The sequence below is a fragment of the Antrostomus carolinensis genome, unplaced genomic scaffold (genome assembly GCF_000700745.2).
Source record: "Antrostomus carolinensis isolate BGI_N321 unplaced genomic scaffold, ASM70074v2 scaffold29839, whole genome shotgun sequence".
Taxonomy (NCBI): domain Eukaryota; kingdom Metazoa; phylum Chordata; class Aves; order Caprimulgiformes; family Caprimulgidae; genus Antrostomus; species Antrostomus carolinensis.
In genome coordinates this window covers 4,769-31,712 of record NW_010341149.1, presented here as the reverse complement: position 1 = coordinate 31,712, position 26,944 = coordinate 4,769, and the positions used below count along the sequence as shown (strand labels likewise).

The following is a 26,944-nucleotide window of genomic DNA, read 5'->3' as shown; positions in this document are numbered from 1 at the left end:
TCAGCAATTCATGATGAAGACCATCTGGAAGAGGGCAAGAGAGTTACAGAACATGAACTGGACAGTGAGAAAGAAGTTCAGATTCAAAATGCAATCCAGAAGGATCTCACTTCACCATTTGAGCAGGGCCCTGTATTTAAATCAATTCGAAAAGATTTTAGCATAACAAGAGATAATGGCAAAGAGACTTTTTCAACAAAGGACAAGAATAGAGAAGGACATTTTCAAGAACGTGAAAAACGGTTGGAAAAAATCCCTAAAGATATGGATTCTAGATTGAAAAGCAGTTTTCTTGACAAAGCAGGTAACTGTTGACATGGTAGACCTGGCTACCCAGCAAAGAGGAAGAACTAGACAGAAATTTAGTAACAGGGCTAGTTATTAAAAACATCATCTTGTTGAAAAGAATATGCAGAGCTCTGTGTAGGGAGGCACTTCATAAAGAACCTCGAAATACAACGAACTCTGGTTTACATCTAAGATTTGTAAAAGGGCCTGGCAGTGTTAGTGGAGGGTCTCATCCTCACAGCTTGTTTCAGAGCCTCCACATAACCTTTGTTGTTGTGGTTTACTAAACCAAGCTGGGTGACAATTCAAGCTTCCTTTTGTTTTTTTCTCTTCTCACTGTTTTTTAATAGACCTTGGAAACTCCTCAAAAAAGCAGATGACAAAGTTTAGGTTGACTTGGTGGCCAGGAAAGATATTTTTGAGCAAAGTACCAATTCTTTATTAATGTATATGTATTTAAAGCAATATGCATTTCATAGTAGCATGATGGAAAGCTTCCTAGAAATGTATTAGTGTCTGCAGGAAGTCAGCCAGGGAGTACTTGAGATCTGCTTTTCCTGGGAAACTGCTCTCCTTCTTCCTCAGATAATTGTGTCTTGGACTTTGTCCAGCCAACATGGAGAGAACCAAAGATGCCTGTAACTCATTTCTCATTTGAGGGAGCCTGACAGTCACCAGTAGTCTTGCTGCCCATACACTTGTTTTTGACTTCCCAGGCTCTGAAAATTGCAGTAGAACAGTGAATGAAGGAGTTAAGAATAACCAGGCTGGAGCATGTGAGATTTAATTTGATTCAGAAGACAGTATGAAGAGAGGGTTGGCCAACGAGTGAGAGCCTCCTGGCTACTTGGTCAGATTCACAGCTTACAATTCTGATATTTAAACTTTGTATGTTTAGTGACAGTGTCTTAAAATCGGTGCTTACAGGTTCCACAAATGATGGAGATGCAATACAGATGGTTTTAAAATAAAGAAGAGTTAAAGATTTCTCTTTACTTTTACCTTCAGGTAGAAATCAACTGAAGAATATTTCTGTGCAAAAGACATATTTTAGATAATTGTAAATGCCTACAGTTATAAGATTGTGGCTGGAAGCTGTGCAGCCTCAGACAGAGTAGTCAGTAGTTGAAACAGCAATAGGAAATGCTCACAGGCAGCATCCAGTATCCAGGAAAATCCAGTATTTTTAAAAAGATGCATGCTAAAAAAAAAAAGCGTAAGCTACTGTTTCCTGAGAAGGGGGGAAGAAGCAAAAGAGCAGAAAAGCAAAGAAAAGGATGAAAGTTGTTGCTCTGAAAAATATTTTCTGATTTAAATGTCAAAACATGGCAGAGTTCAGAACTTGCTGGGGTGGAGAAAATTCTGAATTAACAACTCCCCTCAGAAATTTACAACCATTTTGCTGGAATGAGAAAATAGCGAGCCAATAGAATTAGAAAATGTCAATTCTCTGTCAGGATTGTCATCTCATTTGCAGGGAGGAGAAAGGGAGTAGTTTAATACTTCTGAGGTGCTGTCAGACTTTGGGGTTGGGGATCAGTATGAGAGACTCTAGATAGTTTTAAAGGAAATGCATTGGAATCTGTATTCATTTATATTTAATGTTTTCCTCAGTTCATAATCAAGTAGAAGAAACATTACGGACGCAGTTAGCGCCACAAACTCCAGAAACTAACTTCAGGGTAAGCTATAGATCTTTCAAACACTTTTGCAAGTGCAGCAATATACTGGAATAATTCAAAATACGTATTTTGTATTTGAGTGTAAATTTGAGTGTCAAGAAAACTGATCTTCTGACTCTTAGACATCTTTGCTGCTTAAACACTGCATATAATTTTGTAAAATTTTGCTGACCCTCTCTTTGGATTGAGAATTCTTTTGATAGCCACTTCCATGTTCAGCATGGTCTGACCTGACTGGTGAGCCGGATCTAGACCTGGATGCATCCATCTGACCTGCTGCCTTTTTTCCATATGAGACAGGGAACAGCTATAACCAACAGGAGAACACTGCCCAACCAGCCGAGTGCCCCTACTGACAACCAACTTAGAGAGCTGGGTGGCTCCTGCCTTGTCCAGAGGAGTGATAAGAATTGGGGGTGGGATGTCAGAGGGTGCGTGCTGCAGGGAGGTAGGGGCAGCAGCTGCTGCCCGTCGTTTCTCCCACCTTCCAGTGGCAGGACCCATTTCTCTTGGTCTGCGACAGAAACTCCCCTTGGCAGCAGCCCAACTCCTAATGGCAGATGCAGGAGGGTGAATTCTTTTTCATATTATTGTTTCAGGAGTCTAGCTACCTATTTTCTAGTAAGGAATCTATTGGACAAGAGCTGGGGAATTCCTTTGCACCAAATATTAGAATTAAGGAGGAGCCTTTGGATGACGAATATGATAAAGCTATGGCCCCACAGCAGGGACTATTAGACAAAATTAAAGATGAACCTGATAATTCCGAGGTAAGTTTCCCATTGCATTTCTCATTTTGGTCTGACAGCTGACCACATAAGCTGGATGTAAATTCAGCAATTTATTTGGTTTGTTGACCGAAATTTAACTTGAAGAACATAGTTTAGTAGAAGGATTTTTCCCTCTTATACTACCATGAAACCCAAACCCCCAACTTTTTGATGTCCTGTTACCGTGTCACTGAAAATGTTTTGCTTTGCAGATAGAGACAAAGCAAAGTGCTGTCAAACTGTCATTATTAAATCCGTGGCAGTGTAGACACTTTATCTCAACTCAGTCTCACTAGGAAATAAAATGTAACTCGTTTTACTGAGTATTTTGTGAGTTTTCACAGCTAGAGATGCGTAGTTGAAACAGTGCTGTTCCTGCTGCTTCCCACTGCGAGCACAGGGGTTCATTGTTTGTTCTTGTTGTAAATTGGCACTTAGAGGTCTTACCTTAGCAAAATATTTAAATACATACACGTTAGTGAAGTCAATTCAAGCATGTGTTTAAGTGACTTTCTCCTTTGAGACTGACATTTTTTATGATGATACAGGTAGAAGTTCAATAATTGCAAAATGGAGAAAGTCTGACCTATGGGTTGAGTGGTGCTGGGGCAAGGATTGCTGAGCTCTGACCGGTCTCTTTGCCACTGGTTTGCTGTGTGACACCAGGGAAATGATCTATGTTACAATTCTATCTCCTCACTGCTAATATTTGGGTTACAGGCCAAACTTTCCATGCAGTTAAAGGTGTGCAAAGCTTCCCAAGGTGATTCATCCCACTTGCGTCAACACTAGAGTGCTGGTGTCCTTGTGCAGGCATTAGCTTTTCTAGCATCATTCTGTGTCTAAACCTCCTCTTCTCTCTGGACCTGTCTTCCCAATATTTTTTCTTCTTTTCCCATAATACTCTTGGCTTAATAAAATAAAGTAGTAAACTAAGTATTTGAAACTATTCAGATTTCACTGCCCTTCTGATTTGTTTGGCATCCATGAGATTGTTTTTATTTTCCTTCAGTGTATATAACGTCAAACCATGTGTAGGTTAGTTAAATCTGTCTATTCTTTTGTCCTCCCAAGTTGGCATCTGTTCTCTGGATTTCTGGGGAATGCAATGCAAAATGTCTGTGATGGCAAAGATCATATTAATAAGTAAAAATGAAAACTTGGAAGAATTTAAATATCAAATATCTTACTGTTCAAAATATTAATTCCTGGAGTAAAATCCTGTAATTATCAACTCTGCCTGATACTGGAAAAGTAGAAGTAATGAAGGTTCATTTTGTTTTGCTTTAGGCTGGAATTAATGTGGTTTGGTTTTGTTTTGGTTTTTTTTTCCATGCATCCTGAAAGATAAGAGCATTTCTTGCTGTAACCAATAGTTGGAGCTGAAGGTTCTTGGCTTTCAGCTCTGTTACGCTGCTCTGAAACTATGCTTGATCATGCAGAGTTGATGTCAGGATTTGCCTCCATTTCTATTACTAGTATCGACTAAGGATAAAACTGCAGTTAAAATGCTTAAAAAAGCTGTATTTCTGTAAATAACTCGCTTTTAAATTGTAATATTGGGGAAAAAAAAAACCCATATGGTGCTTTAAAGCTCCTCATCATGGTATGTCCGTACACAGCTTACAAGCTTCTCTTACTTGAGATTTGAATGTTTCAGTCTGATGGTTCATGTGATGAAGGAATACTGTTGCCTGTTCTCCTGGGAAAACTGTTGAGAAATAGTTTGGTTGTCTTAGTATAGAAACTTTTCATTTTCCCACAGGAGTAAGACAAGTGTTGAAGTTTCAGCATGTGTGATGTGGATGTTAGTGGGTGATTTTAGGAGATGGCTTAAGCTGAGGGAGCAGTTCACTGCCACTGAGAAGTGAGAGCTTAATTTTGCCTAGTGATTTTTGAATTGGCTTACCTTGCAGCCAGACAGCAACCGTGAATTTAGCTCAGTCATAACATGACATTATGCCCTCCCTACTCTCAAATGACTCTAAGTAGGTTAAATCTTATCATCTCTGTAGTGCCAGGAGATTATGCTTTTCAGCTTATTAAGATTTAGATGTAGAGTGTTACAAGCTGCTTTATGGTTCAGATTTCTGGGGAGAGCACAGGCAGGAAGCATGGTGTCAAAAGTATGAATAGCTGCTGTGGAGCAAGCTCGTCATTTATAGTATGCCAGCTATTCCACAAGTGACTGTCTGTAGGGATTTTCTCATCCTCTAGAAAACGTGAGGTTATTCCCCTCTCACTGGAGCCAGTCTGAGCAGAGACTGTGCTGGTCTGGCTCTAGTGGTGCCAGCTTTGATCTGCGGCGAAGCTTCGCCTTAGGCTGCTCCAAGGTTAAGTACTCGTGGTTAAATACAGAATGCTGCTCCCCATCTAGGTCCCAGTCTCTATTTCATTATTATCATCTCTTAATGTGAAGATAAAGCTTGTTTCACAGAACAGGGGCAAGGACTGCAAAGCACTTCCAGATGGAAAGTTTGTGTCAGTGGAAAGCAGAGATTTCTCTTAAGCTTTGGCTGAATTTGGAGGTGTCTTGGAGTGCACCTGGAAAGGGGAATGCACCAGGCAGCTGAGCTTTTCCATTTCTACACAACACCCTCGGCTGTAGTTTACTGTGAACCTTTGAGCAGGTTCTGTGTGTGGTGCTTATAGAGCAACATCTGTAAAGCTGGCCTTTGGAGCAGGCTTAGGAGACTCACTCTTCCTTAAGATTCAATTCAGTGTTATGTAAGAATGGAAATCATGTAACCTGTTATTACATGTGTGTATTTGTTCTCCTTTTCCTTTCCTTTTGTTTTAGGAGTACGGCCAACAGCCAAAATCTCAGGAAGGGGAGCTGAAAATCAGTGCTGTATTTTCAGTCAGTGGCAGTCCTCTTGGTAAGGAATAGGCAAAAATAACTTTATTTAAATCTGTAAAATATGTCATTTTTGCAAATAGTCCTGCAGATTATTCTGCATTATATTTGCTATGTCTGACCCCAGCAGGAAAAATTAACTAGTTTGGTTTAGAGACAATGAAATTCAGAGATTATAAAATAATTGTATTTTTGAGGCATAGGAAAATTGAAGGTGAAAGGGATGTTAAAAGTGCATTCTCAGTCTTAAGAGCAGTTGAAACAATCTACTATGCAGAAGACCAGCGCAGGGCATGTATTTATGCTTAGACCCTGGCAACCCAAATTAAGTCGTAAGCTTTGTGCTTGCCCCCTGCACAGAAGTGAATTGTGTGTAGTGTGTATATAACAGTTACTCTATGTTTTCTCTGAATTTGTTTCCTTTTTTTTTTAGCTCCACAGCTGTCATCAGGTTTCCAGCCTGCTGTGGCATCCTCTGGCATGAGTAAAATGCTTCCTTCAGTTCCAACTACAGCTGTTCGGGTTTCCTGTTCTGGCTGTAAAAAAATCCTGCAGAAGGGGCAAACTGCATACCAGAGGAAAGGCTCTACCCAGCTCTTCTGCTCCACACTGTGCCTCACTGGATACACTGTTCCAGCTTCTCGCCCACCAGCTTCTACCAAGAAAACCTGCTCAAGCTGCTCGAAGTAGGACAGTGTTTTAATTTGTTCAAGTAATAATTGATATTCAAGGAGATAATGAACGGCTTCAGTTCTCTTTTTATGCTCTATCTGTAATGCTCACTTATGTTACACTTCCCTTCAAAAAATCATGGCCAATACTACTTGTTAATTGATTGGGCCACTTTCAGTTCTATTTAATTAACTGGATTTTACATACACACAGATTTAAAAGCCTCTGTTGTGAAGTGTGTACCTTGTCTTTTTTTGATTTAAATGAGACAAATATGAAAAACTGTATTTCAAAAAGTTCTGCATTTTCCTGTCATTATAAAATGTCAGTGCACTCTCTAAACCACTAACAAGAGGATGGGTTTTATGTATTATTTCTTCTAGTTGGCAAATAAGAGGTGGAAGTTTACAAGTCAGTTTGTTTTGGACTGAACTAGATGGTGATTAGGGATTGTGACCTTTTGTTTTTCCCTTTTTTTTTCCTCTCCCTCATTACAATTGTATTTTCATTGTTAAAGGGAATTATTTCACATATTCTGCTTTCTAATTTTTTTTACTGAAGACTGTGCAAAACAGCTGTTTTTTCCCAGTTCCTTTTGAAAAGATTCAGTGATACAACCTGAAGTATTTATAGGCCACTCCTAAGTCCAGGTACAATATGTTTCACAAAATACCTACTTGAGAATTGTGCTTCTTAACTATTTTCCTAATAGGAAAAAAAAGGATGAAGTCAGGTGCTTAGATCAGCAAAAATAAAAGCTTTAAATTAAATTAGTCCACCCTCTTCTAGAGAACGTTTAGCTTGCAGAAAAAGAAGAGGACAGCAAGTTGACATGAAACCAACATTAATTCTTCATCTGTTTGTTTTCCTGTTTTCCACAGAGAGATTCTCAATCCAAAGGATGTTATCACTGCCCAGTTTGACAATACAAACTCCAGTAAGGATTTCTGCAGCCAGTCTTGTCTTTCTACATACGAGCTGAAAAGGAAACCTGTTGTTACTATTCATACCAACAGCATTTCAACCAAGTGCAGCATGTGCCAGAAGAATGCAGTGGTAATTGCAAACTTCTTTTTCTATTTGAATTTCCTTTAGATCAGGACAACTTGCTATGTCAGAGATGAACATACATATTCTTTCCATTCTTGTTATATATTCTTTCTTTTCTTCCAGATCAGACACGAAGTGAATTACCAGAACGTTGTACACAAGCTCTGCAGCGATGCCTGCTTCTCCAAGTTCCGCTCAGCTAACAACTTGACCATGAATTGCTGTGAGAATTGTGGAGGATACTGCTACAGTGGCTCTGGCCAATGTCACATGCTTCAAATAGAGGGACAGTCAAAAAAGTTCTGCAGTTCAGCGTGTGTGACAGCATACAAGCAGGTATATTTTGATTTAATATTAAAAATACATATCTGATTAGATTTTGGATGTTTTAAGAAACAGCTGATTCATTAGTTGATTATTTCAGTTACTATCTTGATTTAAGATAACTCCTTTTGCCATTTGCTGCTTCATCTTTGCCCAAACATGTTGCTTTGTTGTGACATTTCTCAGCCTTCGAGATGCTTCTTTGAGTATTCTCTATTAAATTATAGTATTTGAATTAAGTGGAGAGGAAAATAATAATTAGTTGATCATTTTGCTTTTCAGTTTTAAATTTTAAATATTTTAATCTTGATTATAATGGAACCTCTTATAATGAGCAGTGAGAGAACCTTGATTTATTGTAATAGCTCAATTATTTTTGACTGATTTATTTTAATTACTTTAGGAAAAATTGCCCTCTGATAGATAGTGTAACTTCATTTTGTGACTCGACTCTGCTGCCCCATTATTCATGTCACTTAGGCCAAGAAAGGCCTAATGAATTTTAAAGAAAAACATGTTAAAGTATTTCATCCAGAAAATTACCTACAACATTAGTTGTCCTCTGAAACAAATCTGGAAATTAAATTAAATAATCTGGAAAGGAAAGGGATTTCATGCTCCTTTTGCATCTGACATCAAAACCTCATATATGTTAAACTTCCTGAAAATACAGTGCATTCAGAGCTTGTAAGTCTTATCTATTTTGTATTGATTTTTAAAAAGCATTCAGCTCCATTGTCAGATACATTCTGATAGTTTCTGGAGATTTGTGAGTGAGAGAGGAACCTCCTTCTCTCCATTTCTTGTTTTCTCATCTGTTAAATGGGAGTATTGCTTACAAACACAGCTGTTGTATTAAAAATCACAAACAAAGTGTTGCTTCTCAGCAAAAAAGTTGAAGTCATCAGATACAAGGTGCTTGATGTGTGCTGTTACAACAGGTAGTGTTGTTTGCACTCAGAGGCCTTCACCCTGCCAGCCTGGGTGCTGTTCAGACTGGCCTGCAAAGGAAGCACTTACCTTGAATGAGTCCAAGTCTCACGTGGTCCAAGTGTGAATATAACAAGCGTCCTGGAGAGCTCCAATAAGTGTATCTGCATCATAAATAGTACAACTGTAAAAGAAGTGCTGTTTCAAGTGCACTGGCAGTCGCTTTTATGTGTGTTTTTATGTGTTAGTGATTAATTTCCCCGTTTCCACAGAAGTCAGCTAAAATTACACCTTGCACGCTGTGTAAATCTTTGAGATCTTCAGCCGAGATGATAGAGAGCACAAATAACTTGGGGAAAACTGAACTGTTTTGTTCTACTAACTGCTTGTCAGCATATAGAATAAAAATGGTTACTTCTGCAGGTAAGTTTATCCTTCTTTATAAGCATGATTTCATATAGCTCATGTCCAGATTTAATTTATCTTGAAAGCTAAGGCTGATACTCTTTTTTAGAGGTGTGGGAAGTGGCTTTTCTTTTTTTTTTCAAGGGAGGTGCTGAGATGGAAACATAAGGACTTTCTGCCATAGATAATCGTAACAGTGACAGTACAGCCATTTCAGCTTTGTTTTTAGAGACCTTAAACTCAATAATAAACCTTAATCTATTTTCTGCTCTTGCAAGTGCAGCTGGTGGGTTTCCCAGCTAGACAAATCCACTTCTGTGGATATATGCCACACCACCACTGTGACTATTCTGCCCCTGTTCTCTAGGGTGGTTAGCTTAATTACCTCTGCCTAATGTTGCACTGAGCTAGGCAAACACACTCTCAGCTATTTTTCTTGTAAAACAGAAAAAATGCTTCCTGACATCCTAGGGGTACTGGGAGATTAATTAAAGGATCTGGCAAGCAACAGGCACTGCAGCTGCAGTGTCTGCTTCTGAATCTGTAGAAACTTTGTCTTGGGTTTCTGTGTGTACCTTGGCTTGTCATTCAGATTCTCTGTTTTTGTGTATGCGCAGTGCAAAATTATCTGCAATACAACTTGATGTTGCATAAATCCCTCTTTCTTCTCTGTTTTGCCCTCAGGTGTTCACGTTCAGTGCAACAGCTGTAAAACGACAGGAAGCCCTCAGTATCACTTGGCTATGTCAGATGGGAGCATACGCAATTTTTGCAGCTACAGTTGTGTAGCAGCTTTTCAGGTGTGACATCTAGGATTTCTTCTTAGCTGAATTAGTAGAATAATAAATGGATGGTGTAAATATCTGGGGTGTCAGGTAAAATATGTATTATAGTAAAATAAAATCTATTCCTCAATTTGCTTTCCTACAGAATTTGTTCAACAAGCCTGCAGGAATTAACTCCTCAGTGGTACCTCTGTCGCAAGGTCAAGTCATTGTAAGCATTCCCTCGGGGGCAACGGTATCGGCAGGTGGCACCACCTCGACTGTGTCCCCCAGCTCCATGAGCAGTTCAGCTGCAGCTGGTCTACAGAGGTTGGCTGCCCAGTCCCAGCAAGTCACTTTTGCCCGCCCTGTTGTAAAACTCAGGTGTCAGCACTGTAACAGATTGTTTGCAACCAAACCAGAGCTGCTTGACTACAAGGTAATAAAGATCAGGGCTTTTCAAGCTCATATTTCTCAGCAGAAACACAAGAAAATGTAGCTTATATGCAATAGCCTGTCAGTACTGCTCTGTTGCTTACCATGACCTGCTATGGAGGAATTTGGAACTGATTTTGCTATTGTTTAACCGTTATAAAAATTAATACTGATACTAGCTCTTTGATCTTAAAAACAGAAAAAAAAAAAAAGACCTCCAAAAAACCCAAACCTTATGATTGCCTGGCTAGGTAAGCACATTCCTGATTCTTGATCCCAGAGATGATCCTTTTAATTCCAGGACAAAGCACATTGGTGAGGGCTTTCTGCAGAAAATTGTGCTGTCTTTGTTATAAAGCTAAATGGGGAAACTTATTCGCTAGCCTTTTCTGTTGTTGATTTCCAAGAGCATAAATATGCTTCTGAGTTTTTATTAACAATTCAAATGTATTATCTGGGACATGAAACATTGAAACCGAAACATTCTGGCTGTGTTGCAGGGTAAAATGTTCCAGTTCTGTGGGAAGACCTGCTGTGATGAATATAAGAAGAGGAGCAGTGTAATAGCAATGTGTGAATACTGCAAAGTTGAGAAAATTATCAAGGAGACAGTGCGATTCTCAGGCATAGATAAGACATTCTGTAGTGAAGGTAAGAAAGGGCAAGACTGTGTCTCAGACAAATCAAGTCAGAAGTGTTTTGCCTTGAAATTATCAGTGACACTAAGAGTAAACTAATTGGTTTAGGTTAGAAAACCATTTTTTAGGTTTAGAAACACGGAACTTTGTTCACACTTTGCATTTTAACGGTATGTTTCAAAGAATTATTACAGACATAATGGAATTAAGAGCTGGAAGTGCCAAGCAAATATAATTTTGATATTGAAGGATGCTTTTGTTTTCTTGCTATTTTCTCTTCTTTTAGGTTGTAAACTGCTCTATAAACATGACTTGGCTAAGCGCTGGGGAAAACACTGTAAAATATGCAGTTACTGTTTACAGGCTTCCCCCAAACTGGTCCAGAATCACTTTGGGGGAAAAAAGGAGGAATTTTGCTCTGAGGAGTGTATGTCTAAATTCACTGTTTTGTTTTACCAGGTAAGCAACATTCTCATATAGCATCCTTTAGAATATAAATGTGTCAGCAAAAGAACCTTTGTACATTAGGAGCTATGTGAACTGCCTGTAGTTGACTTCTGTGTCCATGGATTATATTGTATTTATATATGTGAGAGATGAGTAAATCTTTCTTTTGAGTAAAAGTTTTCTATACAGAGAAAATCTAATACAGGTTGTGGGCAGACAGACACTGAATGTCCTGTTGCTTTGTGTTACTCTGCAAAAACGATGCACTCTTACAGATTTCTTTACACTAGATTTGCTGAGCGGGGTGCAGAGAGGTTTTTATAGACATACTCTTTGTTGCTGTTTACAAGTATGTTTAATTTCTCCCCCACTCTGTTTTCCTAGATGGCAAAGTGTGATGGTTGTAAGAGACAAGGTAAACTCAGTGAGTCCATGAAGTGGCATGGGGAGATCAAGCATTTTTGCAATCTGCTTTGTATTCTGTTGTTCTGTAATCAGCAAATTGCTTCTGACCCTCCACCCCCAAACAACACAGGTAAAGCAGGCTGGGAATATTCCTGCCTTTTGGTGTGCATGATAGTGATGAATGTTTATTTAGAAACTCAGTTCAGTGAACTTTATAAGATTTATCTTCTACTAGGGGGCTTGCCCATTGCCCCTTGAATGGGCTCAGTTTTAGATCTGTCTCTTACTTCAGACAATGTCAAACTTCTACAGGTATGAAATGAGATTGCTTCATATACCAAACAAAGATGGTGATTTTAAAGAAGGGGAAACAAAAGCACTTCTTTTTCAATCACTTTCATAAAACAAAGGCCCATTTTATTAGGGTAAAACATGCTGACGTCTATTGAAGACTTGTTAAATACCTAGCTTGTCTCCTGTGCTTGACAAGACATAGACAGATACAGCAGAATGTTAATGTTGATTTAACAAAAACCAAAATCAAGTGGATAAATTAGTAACTTGATAGTTGTAAATACAGACTCCATATATGCACTTAAGATAGCCAGTTCTGTGTAGTCTGTAAGCATATGAAGAGTTACTGTTTCTATGTAATTAAGTGTTGATTCTTGAAGTATCAATGCCCAGATTAAATGTGTGCTGTAGCTGTTGCCTTGCTCATTATTTTAGCAGATGGAATGGGAAGGAGGGTGGGAATGAAGCCCACAGGAATAGGAACTGTGAGTTTCTGTAGGGAATGAAATACAAAGGGAAGAAAGGAAGAAAGGCCCACAAAGACAGGAAGAGGAAGCGAAACAAGGGGCAGAAATAGCACTGATCCTAAAGAGGGGCATAATCTCCCACTGAGTGATGGTGACTGCAACAGTAAGGTACCCAACACGCAATAAAGAATATTAACTGCAAGTTTATAGTATGCACCAGGCTCTTCAGCTTTGTGCACATCTCCTGCTTACACTGGTGGGAGCTGTTTTCCCTGACTAAGAGTAATGTATAAGTAACTTTATACTTTCAGGCCATAACCACACCATCTGACATTCCTGGTCTTACCAGTACATTTGGCTGTTAGTAAGGACAGCAAAATATCTGGTGGGCCTGCTTCTCCCAGCAACTTCAGCTGAGGCAAGTGTGCCTTGCCTTTGCCAAACTGGGCTCCAGGTATCTCTCTGAACTGGGGGCTGCCAGGATAATGGAGTGCCTCAGAACAGTATTTTTTGATGAAACGTGGTAATTGATGTTAATGTGGTAATGAATGGTGCTTTCAGATGGAAAGAACCTAAGAATTCCTCTCACTGTCAGAGCCTCATAGAATTCACCTCATTTGTCCAGACCTCAACTGTCTCCTATACTACGTATGTTTGGTATTGAGCGCAGAGAGGCATCCAGTCCTCTTGCCTCCCGAGTGCTGCTGAAATACACATACTATTACAAAGAGAAAGCTGCTTTTATACTCTGGTGAACTTCTGAAAAGTTTCAGTGACTGGAAAACAGCTTCAGTTTGCTTGTGGAACCAGCTCCTATTTAAGCTGAAACACTGCAGTTCGACACCTGCATTCCCTTCTCAATACCGCAGGCTTTTTCGTTTGGACATAAATCTGGAGGGTGGGTGTTGTTTCAGAAATATTGTTTTATAAATTATCTTATTGCTTATTTTGTTCTGTTCACTCTGTCCAGCAAATCCTTCTACAGCACCAGCTTCCTCATCAGGCCCTCCTTCTTTGAGAAAGGACTCAACCCCTGTCATAGCAAATGTGGTGTCCCTTGCAAGCACCCCTGCTGCCCAGCCTACAGTTAACTCCAACAATGTTTTACAGGGTAAGACTGCTCAGTGTGATGCCTGTATTTGTAAATCTCTATTCCTGAACATTTATATTTGTTGAGGGATCTTTGCCACTGAGGACAACAACCACTTCTTCATTATGCTTCACATCAGTGCAGGTGGTTACAGTTTTGTCCTTTCTTTACCTAGGTATAAATAATGACTTAAATTTATGTACTTACACCAGGGAATGAGGTTTAATGGGAATTCTTTTTCTTGACCTTGGCAGAATATGGGTTATGGTCCTTGGTGACAAGTACACAGCCTATTGTATGTTTTTTTTCTTCACAGGTGCAGTCCCTACTGTGACAGCAAAAATAATAGGAGATGTAAGTTTTACGAGAGACTTTTTCTCACTTTCGCCCAGATTGTAACAATAACAAGTAAAGTATCCAAGAATTTTGCACCGTCATTTTGTTACTGCTTTTCCTGGTTGTGATTGGGATTTAAAATTCATCCAGTTTGCAGATGCTTTTTTGGTTTTTTTTTAAATTGATAGAATTTGTATGGTATAAAAGTCTTTTGGTGTCCACTGACAGATTGATTAGATGTTTTAAGACAAAACTTGTCAAATTGTAGCTCTTGAGTTGACTGTAGTTCTCAAGCAGTTCATGTGTGGCTTCTGTACTTGGGCTACTTTTTATGACCAGAAGTGGGATGTGGTGGCAAAAGGGCTGGCTTGGGAGGAAGGGGACCAGCGTGGACTGCCAGGGCTGAGGTGACTAAGCTCTTGCAGCTTAGCTTTCCTTCCCCACTCCTTAGTAGTGTTGTGATGGAGCTGTGGGGAACCATTGTCACCACTTACCTGTGAATAACTCCTAGAGCTCCTATTCTTGGGCTCTTTGAGGTATGTGATAAACATCTTGCAACTCTCTTAAAATGTGAAGATTTTATTATGTAGTTCTTAGGTTCTGGAAGACTGACACCCTTGCTTTTAGATGAAGTGTCTTTTATGGATTAGAGTGTGAATTTTCCCTAATGGAACAGATCCTGTTATTTGACTGCATGACTGAAAATTACAGTTAGCAGGACATGAAATTAGTACAAGCATGAATAGTCAGTCTGTGTGTAATCAGGAAGTGATACTGATATTGCCAGCATTTGTGTTCATTTTTTACTTTTATTTCTTTTCAGTGGTTTCACATCAGTTTACTAAGGTTTTTTGGGGTATCTTTATCAGCCAGACTTTAGTCATCGAAAGCATCTTGACATAACTCCTCTTTATATCTTTGCCATCAGTAATATTCCAAGGTCAAAAGTTTATAGAGTTTATTTGACTAGAGAAACCACATATTTTTGCAGATTTGTTCACCGCACTGTTAACAAAAAAAATGCCTGCTGTTTGATTAACATAAATTGAGATGAAGACCAGAAACCACCAAATACATTAGCAAGCTGTTTCTGCAGTAGTTTTTAAATGATCATTTTTATCAGTAAAGAGAGTTTCAAATTGTTCAACCTCCCATAGTAGCGAAGAGATGCAAATCTTATTGTATCCTTCAAACCAATACTGACTCTGCCCTCATTTGTGTTTTTCCAAACAGGCTAGTACTCAGACAGATGCCCTAAAACTACCAACATCACAACCACCTAGGCTTCTAAAAAACAAAGCATTACTGTGCAAGCCAATCACACAGACTAAGGCCACCTCCTGCAAACCTCACACACAAAACAAAGAATGCCAGACAGGTATGTATCTCATCTTCTACCCACTTAACAGCAGTCTGTGTTGCAGTTGGGAGAGTAATGCATGTTTTATGTAGCAAAGAATATTTTTTAATGTATTTTAAGACTTAAGTAGTTTTCAGATTGTTGTATGTTATTTTCCAAGTAGCAGTTTGCCTTACAGATGTAAAACATCTGCTGTTCATTGATATCCTTAAAGCTTCATGTGGGATGAATGTTGAGATTTGCTTTAACTCATCTTTAGCATTCTGCAGTCATCTTAACTGTGGAAAATAAAGTGCAATGGTTAATTGGCGTGCAAAAGGCTACAGAGGGAACTTGTTTCCCTTGAGACAGAATTTGTGAGTTCTTAGCTCTCACAGCTCAAGCCCTAAGAACAGACTCATTTTAATAAAGTTCCTGATTTCTCAAAGATTGTTTCAACTCTCACTTTCCTTTAATTATTAGATACAGATACTAAGGACCTCTGACAACTGAGTACCTATTTCTAAGATCATTTAATTAGATTAATATTTGCTCAAAGCTCCCTCTGTGGACAGGAGGAAACAGAAGCACCTTAAAAGGCTATTAAAAGTCCAGAGTGTTTTTTTCATCATTGTTACTATAGAAGGAAGGGATCTGGTGTTGATGTAAACCTCTCAGTGAGGAAGATGAAGTTAAGTGGGATGATTTTAGTTAGTTTTTTAATGGTACCATCTTATGGTCTTATAGTTACTGGTGAGATAATTGCAATAGCCCACCATTTACCTGGATGTATTTAATACTTATTTCCACTCTTCCCTCCCAGCATTCCTGTCACAGTATGGTCACAGTGCTGTTTATTTCCAAACTGTAGGATTAATACTTGTTACAGCAGTGCTAAAGTGAACGATGACTATGAACCAAGACACGGTACTGGGCACACTGAGTTACAAGCAGAAGTCTAAATGGTTATCATGGATGCTCTGAAGTGTTAAACAATTTTTGTTTTGTTCTATTTTTGATATAACAGAAGAAGAAGAAGAAGTTCCACCCCAAATCATTGTGGTACCTATTCCTGTACCAGTGTTTGTGCCAGTACCCCTTCACCTCTACACTCAGTACACACCAGTTCCACTTGGGATGCCAGTACCTGTAAGTTATACTTCAGTTCACTAGGGAACTGGTTTTCAGTGTTGTTTCTGAACAGGACACAGAGCAGTGTCATTGGGTTTTATGACTAGTCATGCAAGTGCTATTCACAGTCCTCAGAGCCATTTCTTTCCATATCACATCATGTTTGGTTAAGTGTCATCACAGAAGACCACCAATTTGTACAGTTACTGCAGAAATGAAACAAGCTGTTCAGTCTGGAGTTATTTTAAAATTACATTTAGTAGTTCTAAAATACATATAAGATTAAATGAGAGGAAACTCCCCTCTGTATTTTCTGTTCCCCTTCACCCCCAGACAAGCTCTAATATTTCCCATCTATTCCATAGGTACCAGTTCCCATGCTCTTCCCAACTACCCTGGATAATGCTGATAAGATCATTGAAACTATTCAGGATATCAAGGAAAAGATTCCCACAAATCCATTTGAAGCTGATCTCCTTCAGATGGCAGAAATGATTGCAGAAGATGAGGAGAAAGAAAAAACACACTCTCATGGTGGTATGTGATGTTTTTAAAAAGGAAACTAAATGCAGTCTGAGATGGAGCTCCCCTCATCGTGGAAAATAGGTAGAGAAATAGGTGTAGGGCCTGTATTGGCTGCTTCCCAAGTATGCGTGGCATGTTAAATGGTCCTCTTGTCTTACCAACATTTATTTTTCACAATGAAAGTTATCATGCAGGTTAAGTGCCAACCTAGACAGGACTCTAATGCTTATGTCATGTCTTAGCAATTTTGATGACTTATTCTTTTAAAATGAGGAGGCCTTCTGGGAATTCAGCTGAACTGTATATTTGAAGATAATTTTGCCTCTGTGTACAATATCCTGTTCTTTGTTTTGAAAACATGTTTTCTTTTAAGATTAATTTACTCTTCCTCCATAGTTCCATCTCAGGTGCTGGTTATACTCACACCTTTCTGAAGCTTTTGTAATTTCACAGGATTTATTAGTCAATATTCAGTAGAGCTGTGCTCAGCATAGAACCCACAGGAGATGCTGAGCACTGACAGTGGTTTAAATGTCTTTACATTCCCTTTCCCTGATATCAGGTGCTGATTTGACTTTTGTTGACAGTAACAGATTGCTAGAGGTAGTAATCTCCAGATCAGTACATCATGCATTAGCAGAAGAAGGAGTCAAGAAGACAGAGCAGCTGCTTTACAAGAATATTTTCCTATCAGGCTTTTTATGGTGGATTCTTGGAGGGTGATGCAGGTTGGAATGTGTTGGATAGTGATCATCCCATGTAATAAAGGTGGAATAAGCTGAAAAGAAATTAACAAAATACCATATTTGTCTACAGATGACTCAAATAACAAGGAGGGATGGAAACATTTAGAAAAGCAGGCATGGGTTAGTTCTGGGTTTCTCCCATAACAGCATAGCCTAGGTAGAAAGCTGTTAGGAGAACGATGGATCATGTGTGGCAGTGTTATGACCTAATACATAGTTTTTTGGTGGTCAAAATGTTTTGTATTAGTTATGTAAGCAGTCAGTCATTTGTAGATACAGATTTCCTTCTTTTTCTAAAGGATCTCAAACGTCTGAGCATGAGCTGTTCCTGGACCCTAAGATATTTGAGAAAGGTCAGTTGAACTTTTTTTTGCAATGGACTTTGATTTTGCTGTATCTTTTCTTTCAAACTCCTCTTTTGGTCTGTCCTTTCCTATAGCACATGGTATATCTGATCACTCTCATTACAGACCAAGGTAGCACTTACAGTGGAGATCTAGAATCTGAAGCAGTGTCCACTCCACACAGCTGGGAGGATGAGTTAAATCACTATGCCTTACGATCAAATGCCCTGCCAGAACCAGATCCAGAACTGAAGCAGTTCTCCAAAGCTGATGTGGAACAGGACCTGGAGGCAGATTTTCCATCAGGTCTGTATAATGTGAGGAAAAATGCATCGTTGTATAAAAATACACACAATTTTCTGAGTAAGCATTGTACCAGCAGTCTGCTTATGAAGGGTATGTGTTTTCATTTAGTAAAACTGGATATTTAAAGCTGCAGTAATATACTGGCTCTACTAAAAATTACTATTTTAAAAATACTACTGCTATCTTTAAAGACAGCATTCTCCAGAACCCCTGACAGGAGTAGCAGGTAGTCTTGCTTGACTCCTTTGAATTTATCACTTCTGTGTCCCTAGGTACAATCCATGGGAGTGGTGCAGAGGAATATGTTTGCCTGAATAAGTGCACTCATTGTTTGGGGAGGCTTTGTTCCTCTTCTGAGAATTTACTTTCTTTATACAGAAGGTACATATATTGCTTAATTATTCCAAGGTAAAGCATTATTTGAATATACAGGACTGATTGCCAGCTGTAAGGTACTCCGTAGCATCTAAGTGACACTTCTACCTGGGCTGTTAAATCATGTAATTAAACTCTTAATGGTGTTGATTTGACTCCAGACTCATTTGACCCTCTCAGTAAAGGACTGGGTTTGCATTCACGTTCACGAGCAAGACGGAGACATAGAGATGGCTTCCCACAGCCAAAAAGACGGGTAAGAAAGTGCTTCTGGAACACAAGTTCCTTATGTTTGAAGTAATACCATTGGGTACATGCTTGTTCTCAGAGGTAAAAAAATACTGCTCCAGGGTGAAAATGAAAAGTCAATTTGACTACTCTTTTTTTTTTCCCCCTATTCTGATATATGTGGTAAGATTTTCTTTCCTCCTTCTCTGCAACTAAGTAAAATAAATGTTGGTTTTAATGCAGAACATATTTTTAAGTGTTTATCATTAGGTATTGTCATAATCTACAGGAAAGAGTCAATTTTTTCTTGTGTAGCTAGAGAGGAATATATTTCAGTGCATATTTATCTGTAAAGTATGGCTAATATTTGTCCACATATTAAAAATATATATATATCCACTCACCTTCTGCCATGAGAGTGGGATCTTGTTATCATGTCAGCATAATGACCTTTTTATGTGAGATTGAGTTAAGCATCCATAGATGAAGAGCTTATTAACTAATTAATTGTTTGTTTTGATTTGTCTGTTTGCCTTCAGGGTCGGAAGAAGTCTGTAGTTTCTGTAGAGCCCCGGAATCTGATGCAGGGCTCCTACCCAGGGTGCTCTGTTTCTGGGATGACCCTAAAATATATGTATGGGGTAAACGCCTGGAAAAACTGGGTCCAATGGAAAAACGCACAGGAGGAACAAGGGGACCTGAAGTTTTCAGGTATTTTTTTTATTTCTCTAAGAAATACTTAGTTGAAGAGCACTTGGCATGATGTGCTATTCAAATAAAAATTAGGATTAGATATTACTGAGTTTTAAAGTATCCACGAGTGGAGAGAAGATTTTATGGAATAGTCTTAATGTCTTTTCATGCGTTTAAAAATCATAGCTATTATATTCTTTATTGATCTGTTAGCTATTAAAACAGGCTCTAAAACACCAGATTTCTTTCTGATATTAGCAATGTTAGGCTTTTAACCTCCACTTTGTGTTCATTTGCCTGTAGTAATTCTTCATTTGTAGAAGAGATGCTTTATGCAGCTGCAGAGCCTTTACTGAGCTATTATCAGGCCATAATTCTAAGTAGACGACAGCAACTTGGCCCCGTCTTTTTCATCTCAAGCTAACACATTCACAGAGTATTTGTTTGTCAGCATAACTGTTTGCTGTAAAAAAAAATGTGTGCTACAACATTAAAACCTTAACACCTAATTTCTAGGCTTCACAGCCAGTAAGAAACCTTCCCAAAGTCTATCGATTCTGTGCTGCACCCTGCCTGAAACTAACTTTAAAAGGTGTTAATTGTTCCTTGTGTCTCCCTAGGGTGTTAGATAATAATAATAATAATGTCACTTTTGTTTGGTTTTCTAATTATGGATTATATTTTATTATTTTTACAAAAACACAACAGTGCTGGGATTTGTCAGTGTCTAACCCCCCTTTTCCCTGCTCTCAAATCTGTCTTTAGATGCTTGCACTGAGAGTTTTGTGTGCGAATTTTCAGAGTCAAGCAGAGAACTGAAGTTAATAATATAACTGAGCTTTTTGTGGATGGTGGGGAGAAGAGCAAACCGTATTAAATACTTCTGCAACGTAAAGAACTAAGCGTGGCAGGGCTTGTGTAAGAAAGATCTGAAAGGAAAATATTTGGGTTAGAACGACATCTACTTTTTCCTCTCTTCTTTGGAATTTTTGTTGTCATGACATGAGAACAGCTGGTTTTTGTTTCTCAGAGGAAGAGTAATCACATGAGTTGCTGTGTTTTTTTTCTTGTGGCTAAGGAAGCAAACACTACACTCAGTTCCAGGAAACTCTGTCTGCCCCAACCCCTTCCAGAAAGGTTCTCTGCTTAATCCCAGGCACTCACTTTTGTACAGTGTGGAGCAGCCAAGCCTGCTGATTTCATTGCAGATCCTTCGATCAATCGATTCTCTGCTTGCTCTGCTTCCCTTTCCAAATCCCATGTGTGGCCCTTTAAACTCTTCATTCTTTTTCCCTTTAAGGAGTTGAATATGCTGCACTCAACTCATGTCCAGAACTATTAGAAAATACTCAAAGTCTGTCTCTTGCTCAGGACTTAAATGTCTCAGCTTTTCATATCTGCAGCCTCATTACTCAGTTGCAGCGTTTGTGCTGGTTGGACATGCTGGTGGATTGGTTTTTAGTGGCCAAATCCTCATTTAATTGTTAGCCTACAGACAGGAAATAGTTCACAAGTTCAGTCATACAGGATCCTTCATGTATGAGAGAGAAAATTTAATAGTTCTGCCTCCAGGAAATAGTAAGGAATGTGTGAAGATTTAGTCTGTTGAATTAAGTTAATTTTCTAATAATTTTCTTCGATGCAGTTCGTCCTGTGAAACTCAAGGAGGACATTCTCTCATGCACTTTTGCTGAGCTGAGTTTTGGCTTGTGCCAGTTTATTCAAGAGGTGCGGAGACCAAATGGAGAAAAATATGATCCTGACAGCATCTTATACTTGTGCCTTGGAATTCAGCAGGTAACTCAGAGAATTAGGGAAACTGCTGAGAAATTCACTCTGGTTATTTATGCTTTATATCCATAGTCCCATAGTGCTTGGTTTTTGTAGAGGAGGCAAGAATGGATCTTTTTTTGTGTTTTATTCTTAGTCTGTCTTAATCCCATATTTGACTTAATTTGTCTGGACATTTTTCTGGTTAGAGTGAATGAGCTTCTGCTGCTGGGAGGAGTGTGGTGTGGAGCACTAGGTGTTTCTGCCTCAACACAAATCTTTGGGTTTGGTACCTTTTTTTTTTCCATGCATAGGAAAGATTTACTGAGTCTCCTCAGAAATGCTTTATGATGGAATGTTTTAGATCTAACATATTTCCACAATCCTCTCCTAATATACAAGTTTACATGGAAAAGGTTGCCCAGCAAAGGCTGAGCTCCTTCAGTGACGAGACAGATACCTGTTGTGTTGGCAACACTTACAGAAAAAATACAATGGGACTAATAGCATTGTAATTAGTGAATGCTGAGGGTCATGGAATGAGTCTTTGCTGTCTGCCTGTGCAGGGCAGTGTGAAACAGTTGCAGTACAAACCTAGAATAATGTTAAGTTCTGTTGAAAACTCCCTTCAGTGTATTTCTGTTAGTGACTATTTTTTTTTTAAGAATAGCCTATTTCTTCCTTTCCTCAAACAGTCACTTGGAGATAAAGAATCAAAAGGTGCTGCTGATGTAAAACCTGGCACTTGATTAGGCATGGAATTATCTTTTATTTTTTTTTTTTTCCTGACCATGCTTGGGAAAAAATGTAGCAAGAGTTGAAATTTGAAGTGCTGTTGATGACATCTAGGAGTATCAGCATTTTTTCTGTGTTCTAGTTTTGATTAATTTGCTGATACTCACTCCTGGCTTGTAGAAAACTTTATTTAATTGCTGCTTGACGAGAATTGAAGAGACTTTCACACTGATGCTGTAAGTTGAGCTGTTTCAGCAGCCTCGTGCTGGGCCTGTATCTGTTGTCAGGAGGTATGAGTATGTGAAGTTCTTTTCAATACGAGGGTACTTGATAACTCTTGTGGTTTTTATAGGCAGACTTTTTTCAAGAATATTTAACACTTAGAGGATGATGATTTTTCAGAAAACAGCTCTAGAGCTTGGAATACTAACAATAATTCTCACCTAGATCTCTCATTTCATATTGGGGAGGTCTCAGTCCCTGCAGAAAATTTGATTTGATATCTCACTGTAGATTTGAGCAAGGTGTTTTGGAGCATAAGACACTGGGACATCAGAAAGGAAAAGAATCTGATGTCCTGTATCTTCTCTGCAATGTTTTATAATCACAAACTGTATGTCTTCCTTTTTTTCTCTTGTAGTACCTGTTTGAGAATGGTAGAATAGATAACATTTTTACCGAGCCCTATTCCAGGTTTATGATTGAACTTACAAAACTTTTGAAAATCTGGGAACCTACAATTCTTCCAAATGGTAGGACAATTATTTTGTTTTGTGTAGCTGCATGACAAAGCCTTATTATAAATTAATATTTTTCTCAGTGCCCTGAAGAAGAATGTCATCTGAGGCATTCCCATTAGTCTCCTTTTTCTCCACCATGTAATTGTTTGTGGTAGACTAGCATCATGGATTTTATGTCTGTCTCTACCAGTTATGGATTACACTTAAATATACCTCTGCCTCTGATCAATCTCTCAACTCCTTTGAAAAAAAGACTTCCCATTCCAGTAGTCAGCATGCTTAGTTCTTCTCTTCCCTCAAGTTTTAGCTAATATTTTTTGAATACAGGGAGCCAGAATTGTATATAGTATTTGAGATGAGTTACTGCAAATACCGTGTACAGTTGTACTGGTATTTCCCTGTCAGTACTGGAAATAACTCCTGATAAATCTGAAGATCACATCAGGAAATCACTGGAATCTTGTCTCGACATCTCAATTCCAAGTTGTTCTCACCTCAGTCACTTCCAAATTAAGAGTTCCCAAATTCTGCAGATATTTTAAACGGTCTTCAAGTATGATCATGCAGTTTATAAAGCACCAGTTGTATTATTAGTACCTAAGATCTTTTTCAGAGTATCAGCAAAACTTGAGTGATGTTGGCAGCTCCGTATGTGGATCCATGACTGGCTTTTCATCTAGAAAATGAACTTTTTATTTAATACAGAAATAATCCAGTTACTTACAGACTGCTGCATACAGTGATGTTTTCTTTCACAACAAATCTCTTATAAGCCTCCATATATCCTTTTCCTAACTGACTTACGATCATCACAATGGGCTGTTTGTATATAAAGATGGTACATTTTAAACTCATGCTCCATGTCTTAGGAATTAAACCTTTTTGCACTTGACTGACTGTGGTTTAATACAGTGAAATCAGAGCTTAGTGAGATTCTGCTGGTATCTGCAATCTTCCTCTATATCCTTCTCTCCATTCTTCAGGTATTGGAAGATCATGCTGTTCCACAGCTTGGTCCTCTTATGCTCCCTTTTATGTTTGTGCATGCAGTGTTCTTGGTTTTATTAGAATTACAGTTGCTTCTGATAGGTCTGAATCTGATCTGATCCTCAGTTCATTCATATACAAGGTTAGCTGAAAGAGTACTTACATGCATCTCTGACAAAATCTCCCTACTTAATTTTACTCATATCTGGCTCCCCACCTTGCTCATGTATGATGTTTTCATTGCTTTTGGAAAATTCTGAATATCTACTAAGTTAGACACAGCCTGTAAAAGCTGTTCATTTGTAACTGAATATGGGGACAGCCCTAAAATTGCATAAATAACCCTCTTCTTTTTTCTTTGCCCTTTGTCTCTAGGTTATATGTTCTCCAGAATTGAAGAGGAACACTTGTGGGAATGTAAACAGCTGGGTGCATATTCCCCTATCGTTTTATTGAACACACTTCTCTTCTTCAACACCAAATACTTCCAACTAAAGAATGTCAGTGAGCACCTGAAACTATCCTTTGCCCATGTTATGAGACGCACCCGAACTCTGAAGTATAATACTAAGATGACATATTTACGTTTTTTCCCACCCTTTCAAAAACAAGAGGTAGAATCAGGTAAGTGGATACTCTCTGAATTTTGTCAATCACATTTGTATTGTCTACTCCTTTTTTTTAAAATAAGGGACTGAGGAGAAAAATACATTATGCAGTAAGTAGGGCTATGAAGAGTTTGACTTCTATCCTGTACATTTTCAGGGGTTTTTTTTCACTCTGGTAAGGTTTAAAGAGAAATTCTGCATGAGCCAAGGCATCCAGTAAAAACTTACAAAAGAGGTGCCAAGCATTTGGCTGAAAATGTTGTAATAGTCTTTTATAATATCCTGGGCTTGCATGAAGCTTTATTAACTACTGCATCAGACTGGTGCTGGGCTAAGTGACGAGGCCTTGTTCTTGAAAATGATGTTTTTCACTGAGCTTCTCTGATGCCATTTGTGTGTATCCAGATAAATTATCTGTAGGCAAAAGGAAACGCAGCGAAGATGAGGAGATTCCAACAGCAGTGGAAATGGCTGAAAATACAGATAATCCCCTGCGATGTCCAGTCCGACTTTATGAATTTTACTTATCAAAATGGTAAGTGACAGAATTTGATTTTTGATCTGTACATAGACTACAACAGGAATTCGGGCAAGAATCCCACTCAGAACTTTTGTGCCTGTGCTGTGGGCTCCTCTCTCCAGTTCCTGGTCCCTCGGTGTGAACGGAACCATGCTGACAGGACTGCCAGCATCAGCACTGCTGTTAGACTCAGCGAATGGGCAGTGTTTGTTACTGGTGTGGGGTCAAGAGTGGAGTTACAGAGAGAGATGTATTCCTTAAATGCCTGGTTACACATCCACAGGGTGTAAATGTAAAGGAGGGACATTCCTACAGTGACCACGGCATTCTCAGCTCCTTTGATTCCCATACAGGATCCTTCTTTTGAGAAGCTTCTAACTAATACCCTAATATCATGATGCTTGTGAATCATAGAATCATAGAATGGTTTGGATTGGAAGGGACCTCAAAGATCATCTAGTTCCAACCCCCCTGCCTTCAGCAGGGACACCTTCCACTAGACCAAGTTGCTCAAAGCCTCATCCAGCCTGGTCTTAAAGAGGTCAGAAAAGTGTGAATTAGGTAAAACTGCTGCAATGTGAGGTTAACTTTTATTTAGGAGTTAGAAAGGAGCCTATATAGCAAGGACATAGATACAAATCATTTTGTCTCTCCTGTTTCTATATAAACTCGAGTTAGATCATTGAGCAGGTGGAATAGGATGTTCTTCTCCTTTCAAAGAAAATCCACATGCAAAATGAGACAGCATCTCATTAGTGTCAGCTAAAACTCAAATAAATCACCCTTCAAAACACACCTCCTGAGCTGACTACAAATAGTCCCATGACTTAGGCAAAGGAGTTCCTAGCAGCTGCCCTGACTCTTCATCTCCCTCTTCTTACCTTCCTTGTCTTCACCTGAGTATCATTAGAAGCTTTTAGCTGTCCTTGGGCTGGGAAAACATTTTCATGCTACTCATCATATATCATAGCTGAGTCCCTGCAGTGGAGCAAGCAGCAGTAAAAATTCACTTTGCTGTTTTAATGTGAATATTCCAAAGTCAGGCAGGAGAGATCCTTGCTCTAGAGGACTCTGGGGCTTCCTACCAGAGCCTGAAAGCTGCCTCAGGATCAGATGGGTTTACCATTCTTCACCATGAGCAGGCAAGCTAGGATTTAGTTTTGCTAGCTCTTGAACATTCCCTGTGCCAAAGTACACAGCAATTCTGGACTAGTAGAACCAGTTTAATGCAGAGATTGAGTGTCAAATGCATCTATCAATCATAGCAAGATGCTGGTACCATTAATTGGATAATACTATGATTGAAGAACTACATCTATAAAGAAGTCACTCTAATTTTTCTTATTTCTTTATAAGCAACTAATACTAAGTGACCTGGAAGCAACTTAAGTTGAAGGGAGCCAACCAAGTCACTAACACAGAAGAATTGGCATTACACTGTTTAAATTACTGTGATGACATCTCAATGTAACTTTCATTTCCTTTGCTGTTTCTCCTTAACGTTTTTGTGAGCAGGACTGTTGCTGCCTTCCGATAACGTGCTCTTCCTTTCTTTACATTGACAGTTCTGAAAGTGTAAAGCAGAGAAGTGATGTATTTTACCTTCAACCTGAGCGCTCCTGTGTACCCAATAGCCCCATGTGGTATTCCACATTGCCAATAGACCCAGGAACCTTGGACATCATGTTAACACGTATTCTTATGGTGAGGGAGGTACACGAAGAACTTGCCAAAGTCAAATCAGAGGACTCTGATATTGAGTTATCAGACTAACTGAAGTGGGGTATTTTCCTTTGAATATACATCAGAAGCACCAAACTGTGAATACGTCCAGCCTTTGGAAAATGTGTATCAAATAAGCCAAGATAATGTCACCTACAGGCATATTTTGAACCACAGTGGATGTAGAAACTGGAACTGGAAGGAAGCAAGCTGTGTAAGCTGCAAGAAACAACGTCCTGTGGCACCAATAAATCCTCTGAACAAATTCCAGATGAACTAACCTATTTGAGTGGTGCATAAATCCTTTATCTGTTTAGGATT

At 38.9% G+C, this 26,944-nt stretch overlaps 1 protein-coding gene across 1 annotated transcript in view; it reads left to right on the top strand.

The window, feature by feature from the left end:
• The window catches only part of ZMYM4 (zinc finger MYM-type containing 4), a 27,159-nt gene extending 215 nt beyond the window's left edge, over nucleotides 1–26,944 (top strand). The window contains exons 1-29 of the mRNA XM_029087080.1: nucleotides 1–304; nucleotides 1,903–1,970; nucleotides 2,570–2,740; nucleotides 5,541–5,619; nucleotides 6,031–6,283; nucleotides 7,151–7,325; nucleotides 7,443–7,655; nucleotides 8,846–8,996; nucleotides 9,663–9,778; nucleotides 9,909–10,181; nucleotides 10,678–10,828; nucleotides 11,102–11,274; nucleotides 11,647–11,797; nucleotides 13,399–13,539; nucleotides 13,835–13,872; nucleotides 15,088–15,232; nucleotides 16,224–16,342; nucleotides 16,690–16,861; nucleotides 17,895–17,948; nucleotides 18,066–18,245; nucleotides 18,782–18,876; nucleotides 19,388–19,559; nucleotides 20,842–20,921; nucleotides 21,069–21,079; nucleotides 21,182–21,338; nucleotides 22,687–22,798; nucleotides 24,149–24,397; nucleotides 24,787–24,916; nucleotides 26,467–26,944. The exon at nucleotides 1–304 is cut by the window's left edge and continues 215 nt beyond it. Coding sequence (XP_028942913.1) covers nucleotides 265–304; nucleotides 1,903–1,970; nucleotides 2,570–2,740; nucleotides 5,541–5,619; nucleotides 6,031–6,283; nucleotides 7,151–7,325; nucleotides 7,443–7,655; nucleotides 8,846–8,996; nucleotides 9,663–9,778; nucleotides 9,909–10,181; nucleotides 10,678–10,828; nucleotides 11,102–11,274; nucleotides 11,647–11,797; nucleotides 13,399–13,539; nucleotides 13,835–13,872; nucleotides 15,088–15,232; nucleotides 16,224–16,342; nucleotides 16,690–16,861; nucleotides 17,895–17,948; nucleotides 18,066–18,245; nucleotides 18,782–18,876; nucleotides 19,388–19,559; nucleotides 20,842–20,921; nucleotides 21,069–21,079; nucleotides 21,182–21,338; nucleotides 22,687–22,798; nucleotides 24,149–24,397; nucleotides 24,787–24,916; nucleotides 26,467–26,674 — 4,077 coding nt within the window. The 5' untranslated portion in view covers nucleotides 1–264 and the 3' untranslated portion in view covers nucleotides 26,675–26,944. The remainder of the gene's footprint in view (nucleotides 305–1,902; nucleotides 1,971–2,569; nucleotides 2,741–5,540; nucleotides 5,620–6,030; nucleotides 6,284–7,150; nucleotides 7,326–7,442; nucleotides 7,656–8,845; nucleotides 8,997–9,662; nucleotides 9,779–9,908; nucleotides 10,182–10,677; nucleotides 10,829–11,101; nucleotides 11,275–11,646; nucleotides 11,798–13,398; nucleotides 13,540–13,834; nucleotides 13,873–15,087; nucleotides 15,233–16,223; nucleotides 16,343–16,689; nucleotides 16,862–17,894; nucleotides 17,949–18,065; nucleotides 18,246–18,781; nucleotides 18,877–19,387; nucleotides 19,560–20,841; nucleotides 20,922–21,068; nucleotides 21,080–21,181; nucleotides 21,339–22,686; nucleotides 22,799–24,148; nucleotides 24,398–24,786; nucleotides 24,917–26,466) is intronic.